Consider the following 20,143-nt stretch of genomic DNA (forward strand, 5'->3'; position numbering starts at 1 on the left):
AGCCCCTCCCTCACCATGGGGGGAGGGGGGGGCAGCTTTGATCTGCCCTTCCACCCCTTCTCCCCTTCCACCACACCAGACTTACCATCTGGTTGCAGCTGTACCCAGCATCATAAAGGTGAAACCCACGTCTGAAGGTCGACAGGGTGTCAATTTATAAACATCTTAAGTGCCGTTTGTCATAACTCAAAAAGTTGTAAGTCCAAGGACTGCCTGTAAATGGCATGTTTTTCATGGATGTACTACAGTCTTCTCTTGGTTCATTTCAGCCTGGATGGAAGAGAGAATACTCAAGAAGAAGCTGGTTAAATATGATGGCATAAAAACAAAAAGACATGGCTTCATCTTGCAAAAAGGAATCACAATTTTCAAATCAAAACTCAACAAAATCATGACACTTTCTGAAATCTGGCAAGTAGGATTTACTTTCTCCAAACATTTAGACAGAGTGAGTACACATGTGGTAAGTCTACACAAGATGCTTTACTGTGCAGTAGACTAATCTATTGTCCAGTAAAGTGTTACTGTCTACACTTGCACATCATTTACTGCACAGTAAATGAGTCTACTGTGCAGTTAGCTACTGCCTGTAAATACTGTACAGCAGATAGTTACTAGATAAGGATAGCTACTACCTTAGCTAACTGGATTTTTGGTACACAATTTAAGATTCTTGAGTTTGATTTTTTTTTTAAAACAGAAAGCATTTACAGCTGTATTTAGTGGGAGTTACATTTCTCAGCCCTTCTGGAAATCACTCTTCATAGTGTACCACTCTCCAACTATAATTGAGGCATCCAAAATTAGACAGTTTTTGAAAATGTGGCTGTTAAATTGCTTGTGCCTCCATTTCTTTATTTAAAGGTGAAGCTGTCTAACTTCCCAGTGTCAGCAGACTAATTCATTACTGTCTCTAAAGCACTTTAAGATCCTGCCATGGAAGGCATTATAGGCAAAGCGTTGTTATAACAAGCTAGTTTAGCACGAAACATAATGGGTGCGTGTGTAGATGCACTCCAGGGAAAGTTTACTGCGCAGTATGCTTTCTGCACGTTAATTACATGTGTAGACGTGCCCATACAAGATCTGTTTTCTCACTTAGCCTGGTTAAACTCTCTTGATTTTTTTATTAGGAAAGGAGAAGATCAGGTCCACATAACATTGGTAAAATTATTGATGTTGCTGTAAAGCATATTAGACATTCCAAGGGTTTTGTCATATTTTTAAGCCTCCTAGCATTAGTGACCAGAGAGAAATCCTGCAAAAGTACTGTTTTTGTTACAGAAAGACTGCATAAGCAATACAAGGTAGACCTGAGAATATATAAAATACATCAATTAATGAAATAGTACTGGACAATCCAAATAACAGATGTGTTTGCTTTCTGTCACTGCCTCAGTACTGCTGAAAAATTTAAGCTTGTGACATTTAGGAATGTATGTTAGCCTCTGTCTGTCTCAGCCCTTCCTAGCCATGAAATGAGAACATCTAACTAGGTCATAGGAGTGGAATCCACTTCTTGCCGAATGCTTTGAAGTCCTCTGCAAGGCTAGAATATTATTAGCATTATGTCTAGAACCCATTTAAGAAGCCCCACACACCACGGATAGAAACAGCCAAGAACAGCACCCTGAACCTGATACTGGTGGGGAAACACTTATCCCTACACAGTTGCAAATTGCATCTGCAGTGGTTCAGCAATTCCTTCTCCTCACATCCATACTTGCTGACCTGGCTGTGCATTACAATGATTAGGATAGGAAGAAAGTGACAGGGACCCACCTGAGCATTAGCTGAAAGTGGCTGCTTCAGTCCCTGCTTCTACAACTTGTCCAAGCATCCTTCAACATTTAAATACCCTGGTGACATGTGCAATACAGAAATATATATATTTTTAATATCTATTTCGTTTTCTTTGGAACATAAATTACACTTAAGCAACATTGTCTAAGAAAATCACTAACAGCACAGAAGTAACACTTTACAGCTTTGAACAGACTATTCAGAATAAGATTTTACATTTTTCTAAAATATATCAACAATGAAATGATTGGCATAATTATGGAAGGATGTACGAGTACAAGATTTCGTTAGCCAATAGGGATATAAAGTGTTACATATAAATGATTTCGTTAGCCAATAGGGATATAAAGTGTTACATTTTAGCACTTTTCTTTCACACACTTCTTCAAATACACTCCTTTCAGTTGACCTTTATCACTCATCTCTTGCAATGCCAATTGATCCCATTCCTGCAATGGATCTTTAAAATGAAACTGGAAAATACTCTTGCTCTTGCATTATTTCCTTCAAATTCTGTAATTCTTCAGGGTTGGTGTGTGCATCTTATTTCCTGATATTCCTACTGTGCTTGAGTCTAGGTTCTGTACAGGTTCTGTACACATATTTCAATATTGTATTTCAAACAAACAAAAAAAGCTCCTCCTATATTGAAAGACCATTACTTTTGTGAAGCCAAACACTCAAAAGTTAGAAAATGCCAGACTTAAAGTTGCATACAGACAGAGCAGGCAAGTTAATATGATGCAGTCTTTAAGTAGGTACATCATCCAAAAGCTCCCTCCAGTAAAGGGTTAGTTAATTTCTTTATGGTTATTCTGTGGTCCACAAATACTTCACAATGCTCTGGAAACTGGAGGGTATTATCCCCATTTTACAGTTAGTGAAATAAAACCATTACTTTCAAGCGTCCACTAATATGGAGTGGTGAACTGAAGACACCCAGGCTCCAATTTTCCAGAGTACTAAGGACTTAATATATTCAAAGCTCAGATATATTTGACTTCATCTGCTATGGCAAGAGCTCAGAACTTACCAAATCTAAATCCATGTTTCTAACAGTAGGCACTAAACAAATGAACTTGAAACTGTGAAAAATTGGATTTAAGTGACTTGCCTGGCATCATTCAGCAACAGCAGGACAGAAGCATAGATAAATATCAGATCTTTAGGGTGACATATAACTGCTTAAACACAAGACAGCAATTTCTTTTCTTGCAGTTCCCTGCTTCATCCACTAAATTCCTTCCAATTTCTGCAACAAGTGAGGCTGAGGAGCTACAGATGACAAATTCATTGCACAATTCTGTTTCATTCTTAGGGACCATATACCCTATACACTGGATGAAGTCCAGGCTTTGGGGAAAATGAAAGACTGCATTGTAATAGTCTTTAAAATCTGAAGGATCCAGTGGCCTGATCCAATTGGTGACATCACACAAGGGTGACATGGAGGGAACCTACTGCACAATCATCCAAATCCAGATCAGTCCCCATAGAGAACCTGAGACCTCCAAGGTGAAAACAAGCATGCCTAGACAGCAGAGCACGAATTATAAAACCCACTCTGTTACAACCAGCTTTTTGGATTTGGCCATGGGCCAGTTACTTAATTGGAGTTTCAGTTTCCCCGTGTATAAAAATGAGGATATTACTAAGCTACTTCATGAGGACACTGATGCTTAAGTTATTTGTATTATGCATTGTAATATGTATGTGCAAAGCAAACTATTCATATTGCAAACACACTTAATTCTGGCATTCCTTAACTTTTAAGTGCTCGACTTGGCAAACTCACTGTTTCCTTCATACAAGGTTAGCTTTGTGGAGGAAGGGGGTCCCGGTGTACTCCTTTTCTTTAGGAAACAGAAATTGCATTGTATTGACGCTCATCATGGATTATCATCACAATTCTCTGTTGGCAACTTAGACCACCCCAGTCCTCCACCACTCCAGCTAGGGGAATGACTGGTTGCAGCAGCACACTCTTACCTTCTGTGTCACCTAATCAGTAGAGAGGAGGATGATGCATACTTTGTCATCTGGTTCCACAGGTATTTGCCTACAGCAAATGAATGTGGAGACTGAGGATTCCCGGGCTCAGTTCTAGTCTGCCTAAAGAACTGTAGTACCCCAGCTGTTATACACCCTGTCCCCATGTGTCTATTGCAGTTGTTCTGAAGCTTTTTTAGGCTCGAGCCATTCCTCTGTAACTTTTCTGTAGTTGGCAGTATTCCCTGTAGAGGGGCAGAGGGAACACCTCCGTTTTTCCATGCAAGACACATGCCCAACCCCCCCCAGCCTCTGCCTCAATACATGAAGCTCAGGGGTGCCTCTTACCTGCCAGGAACCACAGAGGCAGGGGTAGCATTTACCCTATCCTGTCTGTAGTGGTGGTGTTGCCACTAATCTGGGCTCTCAGGCAGGTCAGCAACAGCAGCCTTGTGGCAGACTGTCAGGCCAGGCTGCAGCTACTTTCCAATCCAGCCCCACAATATGTCTCAGAAAGAAAGGCACAGTGGGACAGTTCCACCCGGCAGCAATAATGAGGCAGCACCCTGGTTGAGAATCATTGGTCTCCCCTCTCTCTCTCTCTCTAACCACCCAAACTCCTTGCCTCCAGCTCCTACCTCTCCACTTCTACATACTCCATCCTATTTCACCAGTCTTGTCTCTCTTGGTTCCTACCTCTGGATCCTCTCTACTTGCTTCAGCCTACTAGCTCAAGACCATCACTCAATTTTGCTTCTCCTTGACTCCCATAACCCTTTTTCCACTTGCCACACTCACATATATCAACTCTCAGCATACCAATGTTTGTGTTTCTGCCTCTTTCCCCCTATGCATGAGTTGGGTCAGGATGTAAGGGCACAAGAAAGAAGTTCTTCTCTGGTTGTTGAATAGAGCAGTCACAGGGGAAGCCAGAGTGTATACAGCAAAAGACAAATCCTTGATAAGAAATGCATCCCCCTTTTCAGGTTTCACATTCCTGTTTACTCTGTGGATTAGACTGCAGAATGAATAATCCAGTTCACTGCTTTTCCTAATATTACTTGCATCTTTCAAGGGGAGAGAAACCGTTTGAAAATAAGGGGAAAATGGCAGGGAAACTCAGGGGCAGAAATGGTGACTGCAGCTACTTAGTGTTTCATTTTTTGGATTATGAATATACTTTTATTTAACAGTGTTCCTTTAATATGTTTATCTTATGAATATTATGCTAACATCTGATTTTATAAAATGCTACTATTTTGATTGCTGTAGAAAGCTTTTCATGATGGAAAGGACAAGGAAAGAACCAGACAAATCCACCATTTTGCAACAGGAGTAGCTTACTGTTAAAAACTGTTTTCTTTTTGTAAACCAATACACTTGTATCCTCCTCCAGATCTCTGGTTCCTTGAATAATGTGCTTCATGTTAAAACAACACTCCAGACATTTATATTTGTAGGATGCCATGTAATAAATTGGTAAGAAACCAAAATAAAATCCAAAAAGAGCCATAACCATGAAAAAACCCTGTCCGTTTGTTCAACATCTTAATTATAATACCATTTCTAAGGAAACAGCTATTCCAATAGATGTGAGTGTTTCACGTCTTAATATTCATTACAGTTTTTAAATATCTTTAAACACAATAAGGTAGTCTGAGTCACTACAACATACTTTAAGAGATGTGGTCAAGTACAGAGAAAGTTACTATGCCTGAAATGCATTTCTAGGTGCTTAATTACCCAATGTAACAAGAACGAATAGATTAGTGCTACATGAGATACACTGCGGTTAAATTAGAACTTAAAATAATTCCTAATGTGTAGGTAGGTTAAAAGAGAAGGCACATTTTGTTTTAAGAATATAAACATATATTTCAAGAAGGTAAAAGTTTTATGCCTAGGCAACTTTCTCTAAGTCACAGTAGCATAATCTATAATTGAACAACCATAGCTGAGTTTATTTGAACTTTCAATAGAAAGATTTTAAAAAATACTTTAAACTAGTTTATTAAGAAAGAAATTCAAGGTATAAGCAAGAGTTTCTCCTTCTCTCATATATAAGCCACAAATTATGTCACTTTCCACATTGGAAATCATAGTTTCTCTGTCAAATTTTGTTGAGTTTAGTAACAATCAGTACCCTCACAGTCTGGTCAAATGCAGTGCAGGCACAGAGGCCCCTTTTGTCTGGGCTCCAATCAAGACTAGAAATGGGCTGTGTTGACAAGGTCACATTCTGCAAGAGATTGACTGAACCTGCAACTCCCATTTCAACTCCTTCTGAATCCTTCTTTGAGCGCTGAGCAGGGTACTCACTGACAAAGAAAAAAAATAAAGGATTTAAAAATGTTTTATATACAAATGCCTCATAACATAACTTTTATGCTATATATATTTTCGCAAGCTCACAGAAAAGGTGTTCCCATAACCTAGAGATACTGAAAACAGATGTGCTAAAAAAAAAAAGTGAATCACAAGTGTCCCCAGATTCGTCCACTTAAATGCATTACTGATAAATATTTCTTGATGAAATTCACTCCAGCTCAGAGAATTCATACAGACTCATATGCATCACCTTAGGCCTATGTTAATGAACAAACCCAGACCCCTTATTGTACAGCCATCCAGCTCAAGTAACTGAGGACAGCTTGCTTTGAGGTTATTGAGCCAATCTAGTCAATGTGATTATGCCTCAAAGTCCACTTCGGGGGTAAGACAGCAAGAAAACTGAAAGGATCCAGGGACCCTACCCATTTTGTAAGACCATGCAGAGCAGTGCTCCAAGACATGGAAGGAATATGTGCCACATGCACATTCATCTAAATCCAGGTCAGCTTTCAAAGAGGACTTGACCCTGGAGTCTCAGGGTGAGGCTTCCAGCGTGAAAAACAATATGCCTAGAAGAGCAAAAGTTACGATACCCTTTCATTTGCTACCAACTCTTTGACTATGGTCATGGGCAAGTTCCTTAACTGTTTCAGTTTTTCCATATGTAAAAATGAGAATAACAGTGAGCTACCTCCTGTGGACACTGAGGACCTTATTTTGCATAAAGATTTGAAAAATGTAAAATGCCAGATATATTTAACTAGATGCAGTCTGAACTCTTTAAAATGTTTATTACTACTAATAGATACAATAAGAAATCTTTTTTAAAATATGGGATTTCTTTATTTAACTGATAACACAATGAGAATCAGATGATATAAAGTTAAACGTCTAGGATCAAACTCATCCTTACTGTAAACTCACTGAGCACATCCCTTTGAGTGTCTGTGTGTGGTTGGTGGCACCTCAAAACAGTTTGAGGCACATGTGCAAGCATTTGCCACATTGCTAATTTGCAATGAGGCAGGCTTTTTTGACACCGAAAGATCCCAGTGTAAAAAAAAATAAAAACCCGCCACTGAAAAAAGCAGTACGGTGCACATGCCAGCAGCATGCACCGGCAGAAAGGGAGCCTGGCCAGCCAGAGTCACGCTCTGACAGGCCCCCAGGACCTCAGGTAAGGCTGCTGGAGCCAGCACAGGTACTGGCTCAGCCTCCCCTACCCTACTCAAGTCATTTTGCCATGTGCCAGAGCACGCATGCAGGGGCATGCCCAGGGACAAATAGCAGCAGCACAAATATGCGCTGCTGCTATTTGTACCATGAGAAACATGCACACTCGTAGGGATGTGACCATTAAGGCCTTCCAAGTTGCACCAGAGATTAATTCAGCCTTTAACATCAAGTGTCATGAGAAATGATCTCTTGCATCTCCCTGTATTTACAGATGTAGTGAATTGAACCAAGTACATTTTGAGGCAGGAAATAGGACTCACTTGTGTTCTTCAGGAAGAGCTTTAAATGAAAAAACAAATCCAATAGCTGTTTGTTTCCCCTCCACCCATGTGGCTTAAGTAGCAGGCACTTACTATTTCCAGAGATGAAGGCTCCCCGCCCCTCCACTGGTCATAAATACATCTCTGTTTTGAGGCAGATGCCGAACTTGCCACATGGTAGATTTGTGAGCCTAATAAATACCAAAAATTTATAAAAGTAAATTGCCAATAAATCTCATGAGAAAGGACATAATAAGTCGTGCTACTACAATTGCTTACACATATACTTAAAGCATGCAAGTAGTCCAGTTGAAAGCAATGGTACTACTAGTGAATGTAATTATGCCTCAAGCTTTCAAGTCCACTTTAGGAGTAAAACTACTTAGGTGAGGAGCACTGGCGACATGTAGGGGGTGCATGCGGGTACATGTGCCCCCCCCCTGAGATTGGCAGTGCGCCCCCTGTAAAAAGTGCCACTGACACTGCCGGTGGCACCTGCGGGTGGTCGCCGACCATTCGTCAGCACTCACCACCCCCCTCTCCCCCAACACCGCTGTGGCTGCCTAAGGGAGCTCCCCGCTCGCTATCGTCACGCCCCTGCTGCCAACATCACCACCTGTGGGCGGTCACCGTGCCCCTCCAGCCTCTGTAGGTACACAGCGTTCATGGTGAGGAGAGTTCTCTATGGGCACGTGTTCCAGGAGTGGGGGCGGGGCTTTAATTAGAGCAACTCAGAGAGTCGCTTTAATTAAAGCGCCTGAACCATCATGTGCATCAGGGTCCCTGTGCTGAAAAATGGCTGTGGGGGCACTTTAACTAAAGCTCATCGAACAAGCTTTAGTTAAAGTGCTCCTGCCGCCATTTTTCAGTGCGGGGACATAGATACACATGATGCTGGAGTCTGCTGGAGCGCGGTAATTACCATGCTCCAGCAGATTGAGTCTGCTCTGATGTGCTGTAATTACAGCACATCAGAGCAGTTTCCCCATACATATATAGGCGCTCTGTGTGCATAAAGGTGCACTGGACCAGGCCTATGGTCAAGAATGACAATCATGTAGTTACAGAATTTCTGACGTCCGAAATGAAGTAGTTTTTACACACATAACTACTGCCAGAAATGATCCTTTCAAACAATCCCCAGAATTTTCTAGCACACTTATTACACAGTACAAAATTAACACAGGATTTCCATTATTATTTTTAAAAGCTTAATGGTCAGCTGGGTACTCTACCAATTCATTTTATCTACTACAATCTTTGATATTTAAAAGCAGGGTTCAAGAAACATGTGGTCCATATGCCGGATCTGGCCCAAGGAGCAACTGGATCCAGCCTGTGGATCTGGAGTGTTTTGCTTGTACCTGAATCAGGGCTGGGCAGCAAGGAGTTGTGCTGGAGCTGGGCAGCTTCCAGGTGCTCCAATGCTGCTGCTGCTTCTCCCTGCCCTCCCAGCTCCAGTCCAATGTGGGCCAGGTGCCTTTGGCAGTGCATCAGCAGCAAAGGCTTTGCCTGCACCAGGGCTGGAGCCTGACACTAGGACCTGTGTCTAGGCTATTGTCATTTTCTGCAGAACCCTGCTCCTCAACTACAGCACACACACAGCTTTCATCGGCTGGTGGGCAGCTGCTCCAGGGCTGGGCATCTGCAAACTGTGTCTGCATTGCTTCCACCAGCTGTAGTGCAGGCACAGCTTCCAGATGGTAGGGAGCTGAGCAGCTTCCAGCTGTGCCACAACCTGGGCGTGGCAGGGAGGAAAATGAAGGAGGGAGAGGGAAGAAGCAGTGGCAGCACAGACACAGATGACAAATACCTGGTCCCAGGACATTTCCCCAACAGATTGAAGCTGCACCCATACCACAGCTGAGGAACACAAGACTGGGGGAAAATGGCAGCAGCAGCAAGGGTACAGCGCTCAGCACAGGGAAAGCACCCTCTGCTGCCAAGAGCACCCAGCTCATGTTGGACCAGAGCTGGGCAGTTCTGGCCTATGGCTTGTAAAAAATTGCTGGTCCCTGGCCTAAAAGGAACAAATTAAAGATGATAAACTGACATTACAAATGAAACAGTCCCGTGGAATTTTCTCATTAAAGTACCCGTGTTTTGAAAAGAATTTAACTTATAATCAAACTGCTACTCATAAAGTATCTGCTTCAATCAATACGATGCTTTAGGGATTTAGGGAAAAGATCACTGGCACTCCAGTTTTAGAATTCTGTGGCGCATCGTCATGTAAGAGGCCTTCTCCAAGATCCACTTCCACTCCTGCTATTCCAACCACAATTTGCTTGGTTCTTGGTTACCAGGGGGTCTACAAACATGTGACCCATTGCACTAAGCTCCAAACAACTCTTTATCGTCAAACACAATTAACATTCATATCTTGACTTTCAACAAGCTCCATCATTCTAGATTGAAATTGCTTTTCAATCTACATGTACACATCTGCCTATGAAATTATAAAATAATAAAGCACAAGTAAACAGAATAATCTGATACCCCAGCTAGAACATTTATTAGTTATCACGCCTAGTGGCAATGAGCTATTCATCTGTACTCTATGCCGTACAGAGGAAGTGTATGCCACAAGTGGAAGTCTACTGAATTACATCACACTCCTTTCTCTCCAGGTAGCAGGTGATGAAGAGAAGAGCCTGAGCCTGAAGTCTCTCATGCAATATTGCATACAGAATGGGCAGCTTGCTTCACTCTACACATTTTAAGTAATACCTATCTTTCAAATGCCTGATTTGTTATATAAACCTAAGAATTTGGTTATCCCTTATACCTCAAATACAAGAGTTTTAAGTTTGCAATATTTCAAGAGCTGCAAGAGTATGAAATATCCTTTAAAAAGAATAACTTCTTACTTATACCTTTTCTGAAACTGAAGCAAAGCCTTTGGTTGGATGCTGAGTTCTCATATCAAACACATGAAACTTTCCTTCAAGTGATGTAGCCACTAATTTATTCATATTTATATCCTTTCTGTCAAACTCCACACTGCAAACCTGGAAACGTAACACAGAAAAAAAGCATTTAATTTACAATTTAACTCATCACAGAATCACCTATTTCACATTTGTAATTTATGGGTCCATCATAAACTCAGATTATAATTACAAAAGTAAAGAGAATGCTGTGAATTTGGAAATAATTGACTGAGCATGATTATTAAAAAAAGGAACCCATTCAAAAAATGTACTCAAGAAATATTTGAGTAAACTGATACAAGTCACAGCATACTCTAAAAGCTAACGAAGTAGGATGGTAGTTTTCTACCCTTTTACCTGTGGTGACAGTTTTCAAAAGAAAATAATTTTGAGATCACACCTAGCCAAGAAGAAAGTTCTCAGTTAAGAACCCAGAAACTAGCATTTGGTAGCCCACTGGGACAAAAAACCTTCAGTATATTTTCTCTGAAAATCTGAACACATTTCAAGTTGATGCAGTACCCCATTCTTAATGTTGGTCTCCCACCGCAATGACATGGTTTTTAAGTCAAATAATTTGATATCGCCATTGTCATAGCCAGCACACACAACACGTTCTTCTTGATTGTAGGCATTGCCTGGAAATTAAGAAATGAACATTTAGATGTATAACAGCATCCTGACTGCACTGTACTTCAGGTACAAGTCTGAAATCTGATCTTGCATTTATGCAAATGAATAAAATTTACAGTTAAAATATTTGCAATTAGATGTTAGATGAAGGATCGGGTTTTTAAATATGTAACATATCAAGTTTAGCCTCAAAATGGCAAATTCTGTCCTTTATGAAGTTCTCGTACTGCTCAACCCTCTATTTCTAGCTATGTTAATAGGCCACCTCATAAGATAGATATGTTTCCTTTAAAATGGTTGTAATTTGCTTACCAACAAATGTTCCTTGGCTTAACAACCACTTTCTGCAGACCAATTCAACCAAACAGCTTTAGTGTTTGGAAAACTAGACATTTCTCTGCACCTCAATGAAATTATGAATTTTCAGACTATTCTAGCAGAATGGACCTCATCCTGACCTATACTTACACGTTACTGAAAACGTGACATCTGACTTCACTCTGAACCATTTATAAGTTTCATATGAGAGAAATGGCATAAAACACCTGTCTAACAGAAAAAAAAACAACTTTCTTTGCAAACGTCAGCATATTGTCTCACAAAGTACCGCTGACCTGCATATAAGGCTTATGGTTTAACATCATTAAGACTCATTTATCTGACACAGGACTCAAAGGATGATGACAGAAAGCTGCTTATCATGCCTCAGAGCCCTCATATGTGGAACTCTCTGGGGATCAGACTGTCTCTCTCCTCTTCAGTGTCTGTAGAGCTATTCTTGGTGAGGTCCTCAGACCTATGGCATTGGTGACACTTAATTCCCTAACTCCTCTTCAGCTGATACGATCAGATGTACACATGAAGAAATTAGCACATGGACAAAAGAGGAGATGGCTCAAATTGAGTGCAGGCAAGATTTAAGCAGTGCTGGTACAAATGAGAAAAAAGAAATGCTAGTGAAGGCACTGAAAACTCTCCTTTTGTCAAAGCAGAACAAAGCCTCCAAGTCTCAGTGGAGTCATTACTAACTCAGAGCATTTAAACAGCAATAGCAATGAGCAATGCCCTCCACTAGCTGGCCAATAAACTACACCTCCTTACTGGAGATTTTGCTGCAGTAATACACACGCTTATTAAGAAGCTATACAACTCACTAAACCTGACACAAAACACGGAAAGGAACCAGAAATACGGACTTGTACAAAACACAGCAGCTTGCCTCCTTCACAGCAAAAGGGGTGTGTGTGTGTGTGTGTGTGTGTGTGTGTGTGTGTGTAAAACAAACAAACGTGTGTGTGTAAAACAAACATCAGATTTCTAGTTTGCTCCCCCCATTAGTTCCCAGTTAAGGACTTTTGTTAATATTTGAGCACCTGACAAGATAGAATTACACTACTGAGATTGACTCCACATCCACTGCAACAGTCAAGCTCCTCCAGCAGTATACAGCTGAAAGTACTAGGGTTAACTTTTCAAGAAACAGATACAAGAGCTTCACCATTGAAAGCCACCTGCCTCTGGCTTACCAAAGAAGATAACACAGAGCCTAAGCCTCACTGTTTTCAGAATATGTTGCTGCAAGATTTGCCCTTTTCCAAAAACACAGGCTAGGAATAAATTACCCAGTTAGCAGAAACCAACACACCTGAGAGATATAGTATAGAGTCTGCTATAGATAGTCCCATAAAACATTTACCATATATGGTACTAAGATATCTGCACAGTCTTTAAACATGAGTTACATCACAGGGAGCTGAACACAGAAAGGGCCATACAAGAGAGGGGAAAGGCAGCTACTGACAAGCTGTTTTCCATACCCAAAGTCACTGCAAGAATGACACTGGGATAAAAATTACAGAGTGGTCTATTTCAGACACTGCTACTTTTCTTCCTCTAAGTTTAATCAAGATAGTCACTATTTGCATTAATTGTTCAGAGCCTTCAACACCTACTTTTACAGATAGCTGAAAGGGCTAAATCAGTGGTCCTCAGCCCAACATGAAGCACATAAGACCTTCCAACAATGTTTAGTGACACAGGGAATTAAAAGGTTAGAACCGAGGTTGACAGGGATAACAAGATACGATGTTGCCCACAATGTGTGATTTGCTCAGTATTACTATTCATGTACCAGTAAAATTTGGGGAACCCTGGGCTAGAGAGATGGATAAATATTTTGTAGCATGGAAGGTTATAGACTGCGAAGTTTATCTGTATTACCAAATACTACTGTCCAGCAGTCCCTCTTGCTCTCCCCTTGTACTGGTTCCATATTAGCAACAGGAGTATCTTTTTGTCTTGGATCCCATACCTTGACAGTTCCTGTAATAAAGAATCATATAGGATTTTATATTGCTGCTAAAGTAGGATGTTGTGTTCATGCTCCACATACAAACTCAGCTCGTCAACCAGCTTAAAAAAATTATTCCAAGCACATTTGTATATCTAATTTCTAGCAAAGTAAATTGCACTTAATGGGTAGAAAAATGGAATAGAAATTAGGAAAGATGTTTTGCTACTTTAAAAATACATGACCTGTCCAATTTCATCTAGAGGAATGTACCATTTACTTTACCAAACATGGCCTCAGGTAGTCTGCTTCAAATTCTACCTTTCTTCTTTCTAACTTTATCCTCAGGAAGAGGTAGTTTCTCCAGTTCATTTACAAAAACCTGCATTTCTTTTACTTGGTACTTTCCTATATTTCTATAATTTGCTACAGCCTCCAAATACATTGTGAAAACTGTCCCATGCAGGATTTAATATAGCAAACTCAGCACATGAAGATCTGGTTGCAATACAATTGTACCCATATCCAATGGCAGAAAGAGTACCCATAGCTGAAAATGCTAATCTTGCCTTATATGTACCAGGCTAAGAAATAACAGCACTCAATCATAGTAATGGACTGGACAGTTCAGTAACTTCAGAAAACAAAACTGAAAGGAACAAACTAGCTTTTCCATGGGTACTCAGAACTGCTAACTGCCCTGTCTTTCCTGCTACCACACTTAAGTGAATTGCTACCCCAAAGCTCTGACCCCGTTTCAAAATAACAGGTGCATTCCTCTCATGGCAATTTTAAATACTGTACAGTACTGCTAGCCTGAGAGCCATGACTAGATACGTAATTCACCAACATAGTAACAGCAGCTTCTTGGAAATACTGTTATTAGATATAAAACATTCTGCCCGATAGATAAATACTAAAGGAAAGGCAACACAAAATAAGGAAACTCTCTCCATTAAGCGTAGCTGTTGAAGCCACCCAGTCCTGTTCCAAACCTTGGTTACTTTAAGTGGCATTCTGGGTCCTGGAAAGGAATGACCAAGATAAAGAGAGTGGGGAAGGGGGTGATGAGTATTAAGTAATAATCAAGTGACAAGACTACTGTATATAAGGAAAAAGTGCTGAAGAGAAGATTGTAAGAATACAAATGACCTGGTAACAAGCAACAGGAATGAGAGCCAGAAGAAAAGGATTGGAAAACTTGCTTTAAGTTGAACTATTTTTTACATGACTTGAGCTCAGAAGAGGAGAAATTATTTCAGAACGCTGGTAATGAAGCACTTTACTGGAAAAAAGGTTAAGGGAGCAGATGCACCCAAAAGCAGACTAGTTAAATTGCTGCAAAGCAATGCTTTAAGTAAGGGGTCAGATCTGGCTCACCAAGTGATTTCATCTGGCCTGCAAAGCCCAGACATCAGCAGCATTTGAGCAGTGGGAGATTCTGTGGCATTCAGTGGCCCCTGGGTTGTGTGTGTAGCGGCAGCAATTTGGTACTAATGGGAAGTGGCAGTAGCCAAGTCAGAAGTGTTGACCTGCCAATGGACAGCGGCATTACTGCAACCAGCCACTCTGAAAAGGTTGCCAATCCCAGTATTGCCAACCCTACCATGTAAAAAATAGAGACAAACTCTTAAAAATGAAAAGACTTGGTATGTAAATCATGAGATGCTATTTTGAAGTATAAAGCAATATAGATATATTGACTGTTGGTTTCTAAATCCCATTAGTCACTTACTTAACTTCTAATACATCAGAGATTAATACAAAAACTATATTACTACAACTGATAATGATTTAGGGGGAAAAAAAATTCCTACCTGTTGTTACAATTGGGATGACATCTGCTGGACTGTTGTGTGTTTAGCATTTTCCCAGACACACAGACAGAGCCTAGCAGGTAAGTCTGTGGAGGGGAAGGGGCGGGGGGGAGGGCAGATTGAAGACTCTACAGTGGGGGAAGGAGTAGGGCAGGGGCTGGGGTGACTGGGGCACCAGGACTGGGGCAGGTCATGAGACAGAGCTGCAGGCAACTCGTCCAGAGGCAAGGGGTAGGAGGGGCAGGGGCACAGCTCCCCACTGCTGCGTGCACCCCTGGGGGAGGCATGGGGGGCATGTGCCCTCCAGATATGTACATGGGGCAGATGGGCTGGGGCTCTGTGCCCTGCTGCCTTTGCCCTGGGAGCTGTGTACTCGCTGCGCCATGCATACTCTGCCCACCTGACAGCAGGAGGCACAACATGGCATCGTACGGCTCCTGGGGCAAAGGCAGCAAGGGACAGAACTCTAGCCTGAAGCAGGCAGCCCGCCTCTCCCCACACACAAATCTGGGGGGCACGTGCTCTCTATGCTTCTCCCAGGGGTGCATGCAGCGGCAGGGAGCTGTGCCCTCTTCCCCCAAACACCTCTGGACAAGCCACCCACAGCTCTGTTGCACAACCCGCCCCGCAACCGGGGCCCCATTCACCCCAGCCCCTTCCCCACTTCCTCCCTCACCACGGGGGCCTCAATCTGACCCCCCTGCCAACACTTTCCCTCTCCCCTTCCACAGACTTATCTGCTGGGCACTGCTCTACACGTGCCAGAAGAAGAAATCCCAAGATCTGAGAGTTCTGTCAACAGATCATGAGTCCGACTTAATTTTACTTAGAAACTGCGACTCTCGTGATAATTTTGCAAGAGTTGGCATTACTGCAATCCTTGCATTAGGTCCAAAGCTCTATAAGCTTCACTGGATCATAAGCTACCTTCATAAAAAATGGTTGTGAAGTAAATGAATGAAACATTAAGCTTTCTGACACAGTTTGGGAACCCTTGCCTTAGATTCTTACCTAATCCTGCATTAGAAGGCCAATGTATTTGGTAATTGTTTGGTTATGACAAGCTCGCTGACAGATCAAAACAGGTGTCTGAAGTTCTGTTGTGAATTCAAGACAAACTAGCTCCATAGTCTTCAATCTAGGTCCACAGACAGCATTTTCCAGGCAGAGAATAAGGATTTATATGAAAACAATATTTTGCTTTGATGTAGTTTGGTTTAAGTTTTCCTTGGACTGTAAACTTCAGGTGCTGACTGTTTCTTTCTACTTATTCATATAAAGCTTAATACAATGATTAGAGCCCCCAGGCACACCTATAGCACTGATTATAAATGTTAACACAGAACATGCTAACTCACCATCTCGGCTAACTCACCATCTCGACTGCCTGTCACAATTTCTGGTGCTCCTTCCCCAATCCCTAAGCCACCTATTCCATCAATGCTGTTTATGATTTCTTTATGGCCCTTCACAGAGTAGACTGGGATCTCTGGAGCTTCCAGGTTCCTAGACAACAGAAAAGAATAAACAGTGTACTGTACACATGTTCCTTGACACTTAGCATTAGTATACAAAAAAGGTAATGTCACATTCCCGGAGGAGCAACACATAGTGACACAAACTTGCAGAAAGAATAAAGCAGTTGCAACCAAGATATTGGCTTTTATAAAGATCAAAAAAGGAAAGGGAAGAAGCTGCTTCCGCTTACACATACAATTCTAACTGAAGTTCAAAACTGCTCTAACTCAGAAAAAAAAGTATTGACCTTTTACCAGTCATCTGACTTTCTTTACTGGTGTCTTGCAAATGCTTACATGCTGGCAGCTATACGCCCTAATTCATTTATTATTTAAATAATGTATTCTATTTGGTATATTTAAAAAACATTTCATCCACTTTGGCAGGACATCATTATAGTCAGAATTAGCAAGCAAGAGCCATTTTCTTCAATTAAGATAAAAAAGTCAACTAAAGCTAATCAGAATCTAAGAAACAGAAATTAGTTTGAAAGAACGTTAAGCCCTGATATTGTATGTAAGGGTGCACCGATAAAGATTTTCTTGGCCAATACTGATGGACGATTATTAACCAGCCATACTGGCTGATTACCAACACGATAGTCCATTTACAGGAATGCAGCCCGGCAGCTTAGAGAGCAGTGCCCTGCAGTTAAGTCTGCGGGGGGGGCGGTGCGCAGATCGAGGCCCCCACAGTGAGGGTGGAAGAGGGGCAGGGGCAGGCACTGCCCAGCTGGGATTGGGGGGTGGGGAGAGAGGGGGAAGGTAGCCATGATGGGCGGCTTGTCTGGGGAACAGGGTGGGTGGGGTGGCTCCCCACCACTGTGTGCACCCCCCCAGGGAAGGCATAGGTGGCATGTGCCCCCCAGCCCAGCCCCAACCCAGCCCCCCACCAGGAAGAGGCTGGCGCAGCCCCTAGCCCCAAGCCCGCAGAGGGCAGCCTGCCCTCGCCCCATGCACAAATCTGTGGGGACACATGCCCCCTATGCCTCCCGCAGAGGTGCATGTAGCAGCAGGGAGCAGCCCCACCTCCCCGCGCCCCCCCGGACAAGCTGTCTGCAGCTCCAGGGTCATGCTCACCACCCTGGCTGGGCAGTGCCTACCCGTGCCCCTGTTCTACTTCCTCCCTCACCATAGGGGCCTCTATCTGCCCCTTTTCCCCCCCACAGGGGCCCCTTTTTCCCCCACAGACGTACTGGTCAGACACTGCTCTCCAAGCTGCCAGGCTGCATTCCTGGCCGCGTGCAAGCTGCAGCTGTGCACACGCACGCAGCATTTATCGGTGACAATATCAGCCAAAAAAAAGCCGATTGCCAATAATGTTAATTTTCCTGAAATTAATGCTGATCCAATATGCGACCAATATATCAGTGTACCTGTAATTATATGTTATTAATGAAAAATGGAAATTCATATCCAGAACCTAAAAAGATTACTAGAGAATTGATCGACTGGGACCACAGTGCCCACAGATATCAAACCACCCAGAAACACCTATAACTCTGTAACACCTTATGGAAGAAATATGCTATGCAGCATAGCATTAATGTTTTATGTTTAACTATTCATGATGGTGAAACTTTCATGTCATGTTACTACTCAGGTTGGTGTCAAATTCATAAAGAATAAAACTATATGATTATTTTAAATTTAAATTAGGCCTTAAAAAATATTTTTGAAAGAAAAATATATTTTAATAAAGTTGACAACCTGCATAAAGGTCTGAAACATGACGCAATGTTAAAATAATTTAAAATTCATTAAAAATTATAATTCAAACAGTACATGTTTGTTGCTGAAGTTTTAAAGAAATTCAAAACCACTGAACTGAGTGCAGTCACACATGAAGCATCGGAATCAGGGTATGCAAAGTGATCAGTCTGCTTTTGACAGCTGTTATGTCTTCAACAGGTGCAGGAAGAAATATTTATTTCATTTTATTTGGTTTAATTTAGTTTGCTCAAAGTTAAGAAATAGCTTTGAGTTGAAGATGGAGGATGGACTGTTTTCCTTTATGACTTTATGAATACAACTAGGCTTGAAAGGCTCAGATCTACAGATTCTAAAATCCTGAAGGTTGTGGGAACTACAAACAACCAATTAAATTAGCTAATACAGCTAATAACGCCTTTCTTAATAAATCGTTTTGCTTTTAAAATGTTTTGATCATTTTTAACTGAATTCAAATACCCTTTCAATCAGAGCTCGACACAAATCACAAGCAACTGAGATTTCTGCTATCTCGAGTCAAAAGATTTATATAAAAACAATTTTTTGCTTTGATGTAGTTTGGTTTAACAGTTTTCCTTGGACTGTAAACTTCAGGTGCTGACTGCTTCTTTCTACTTATTTATATAAGACTTAATACAATGATTAGAGTCCCCAGGCACACCTATAACACTGATTATAAACGTTAACACATCAAAAATATGCAAAATCAGTAATACTAACTCAAAATACATCACATGAAGGTAAGTAACAAGAGAAGACATGAAAAATTCTCACCATATATTGAGGTTGCCACCAAAATCTCCAGTTGCTAGATATCTCTGCTGCAAAGACGAAGCGCCAAAAGTTCCACATTTAATGGGCTTGGGCTTTTCAATCTTAAAAGAAAAAAAGGTAACTTTTTTTTTTTTTATCAGCACATTAAAGTGATCACCAAAACACTACTGCAGATACAGAGCTTCTTAGAAGTCAGTTCAGGCAACCCTCACCATTCACGGGTGATACATTCCCGTGATCCCCACAAACAGCGAAATCCACGAATGGGGCACTGCGCTCATGAACACAGTGCCCCCAGCACCTGGCGGGTGGGGCACGGCTCCAGCGGGGGCAGCAGGAGCCCGACACCAGTGGCAGAAGCCCAGCAGCAGCAAACGCAGAGCTCCCAAGGAGCTCCGGTAAGTATTCAAAGTGTATTTAAAATGCAGGTTCAGCATTTGCGAATATTTGAAACTGCGAATGCTGAACCCACGAATACCAAGGGTTTCCTGTATAAAATGCAAATTAAACCTTCTATAAAACAATACAGTATTTACTTGAATCCAAGATAACTTCAAATTTATGATGACCCCCCCAATAATTAGATATATATGAAAAATTTATAAATTATTATATATATAAGGGCTTAGTCCGTCTGTGTGTCAGTCTGTAACTGTAACGCTCTTGGGGGCGTGGCTCCAGCCAGTGCTGTGTGCAGGGCAAACTGCCCGTCAACAATGATGGCGGGGACACAGCAACGGTGCAGGGCTGGGGAGAATGACGGTGAGGACAGAGCCCCTGCCACCCTGCTCCTTGGAGGCGACAGCAGCATGGGGTGGTGGCAGCACTC

General features: G+C 41.8%; 1 protein-coding gene across 1 annotated transcript in view; it reads right to left on the minus strand.

Moving 5' to 3' along the window:
* Positions 1–935: 935 nt before the first annotated feature.
* WDR92 (WD repeat domain 92) overlaps positions 936–20,143 on the minus strand; it is a 21,687-nt gene continuing 2,479 nt past the window's right edge. The window contains exons 2-8 of the mRNA XM_006021485.3: positions 19,315–19,415; positions 16,668–16,798; positions 13,406–13,507; positions 11,075–11,190; positions 10,496–10,630; positions 7,713–7,810; positions 936–6,110 (exon numbers count right to left, since the gene is read on the minus strand). Coding sequence (XP_006021547.1) covers positions 5,903–6,110; positions 7,713–7,810; positions 10,496–10,630; positions 11,075–11,190; positions 13,406–13,507; positions 16,668–16,798; positions 19,315–19,415 — 891 coding nt within the window. The 3' untranslated portion in view covers positions 936–5,902. The remainder of the gene's footprint in view (positions 6,111–7,712; positions 7,811–10,495; positions 10,631–11,074; positions 11,191–13,405; positions 13,508–16,667; positions 16,799–19,314; positions 19,416–20,143) is intronic.

This window comes from Alligator sinensis, unplaced genomic scaffold (assembly GCF_000455745.1).
Source record: "Alligator sinensis unplaced genomic scaffold, ASM45574v1 scaffold939_1, whole genome shotgun sequence".
NCBI lineage: Eukaryota > Metazoa > Chordata > Crocodylia > Alligatoridae > Alligator > Alligator sinensis.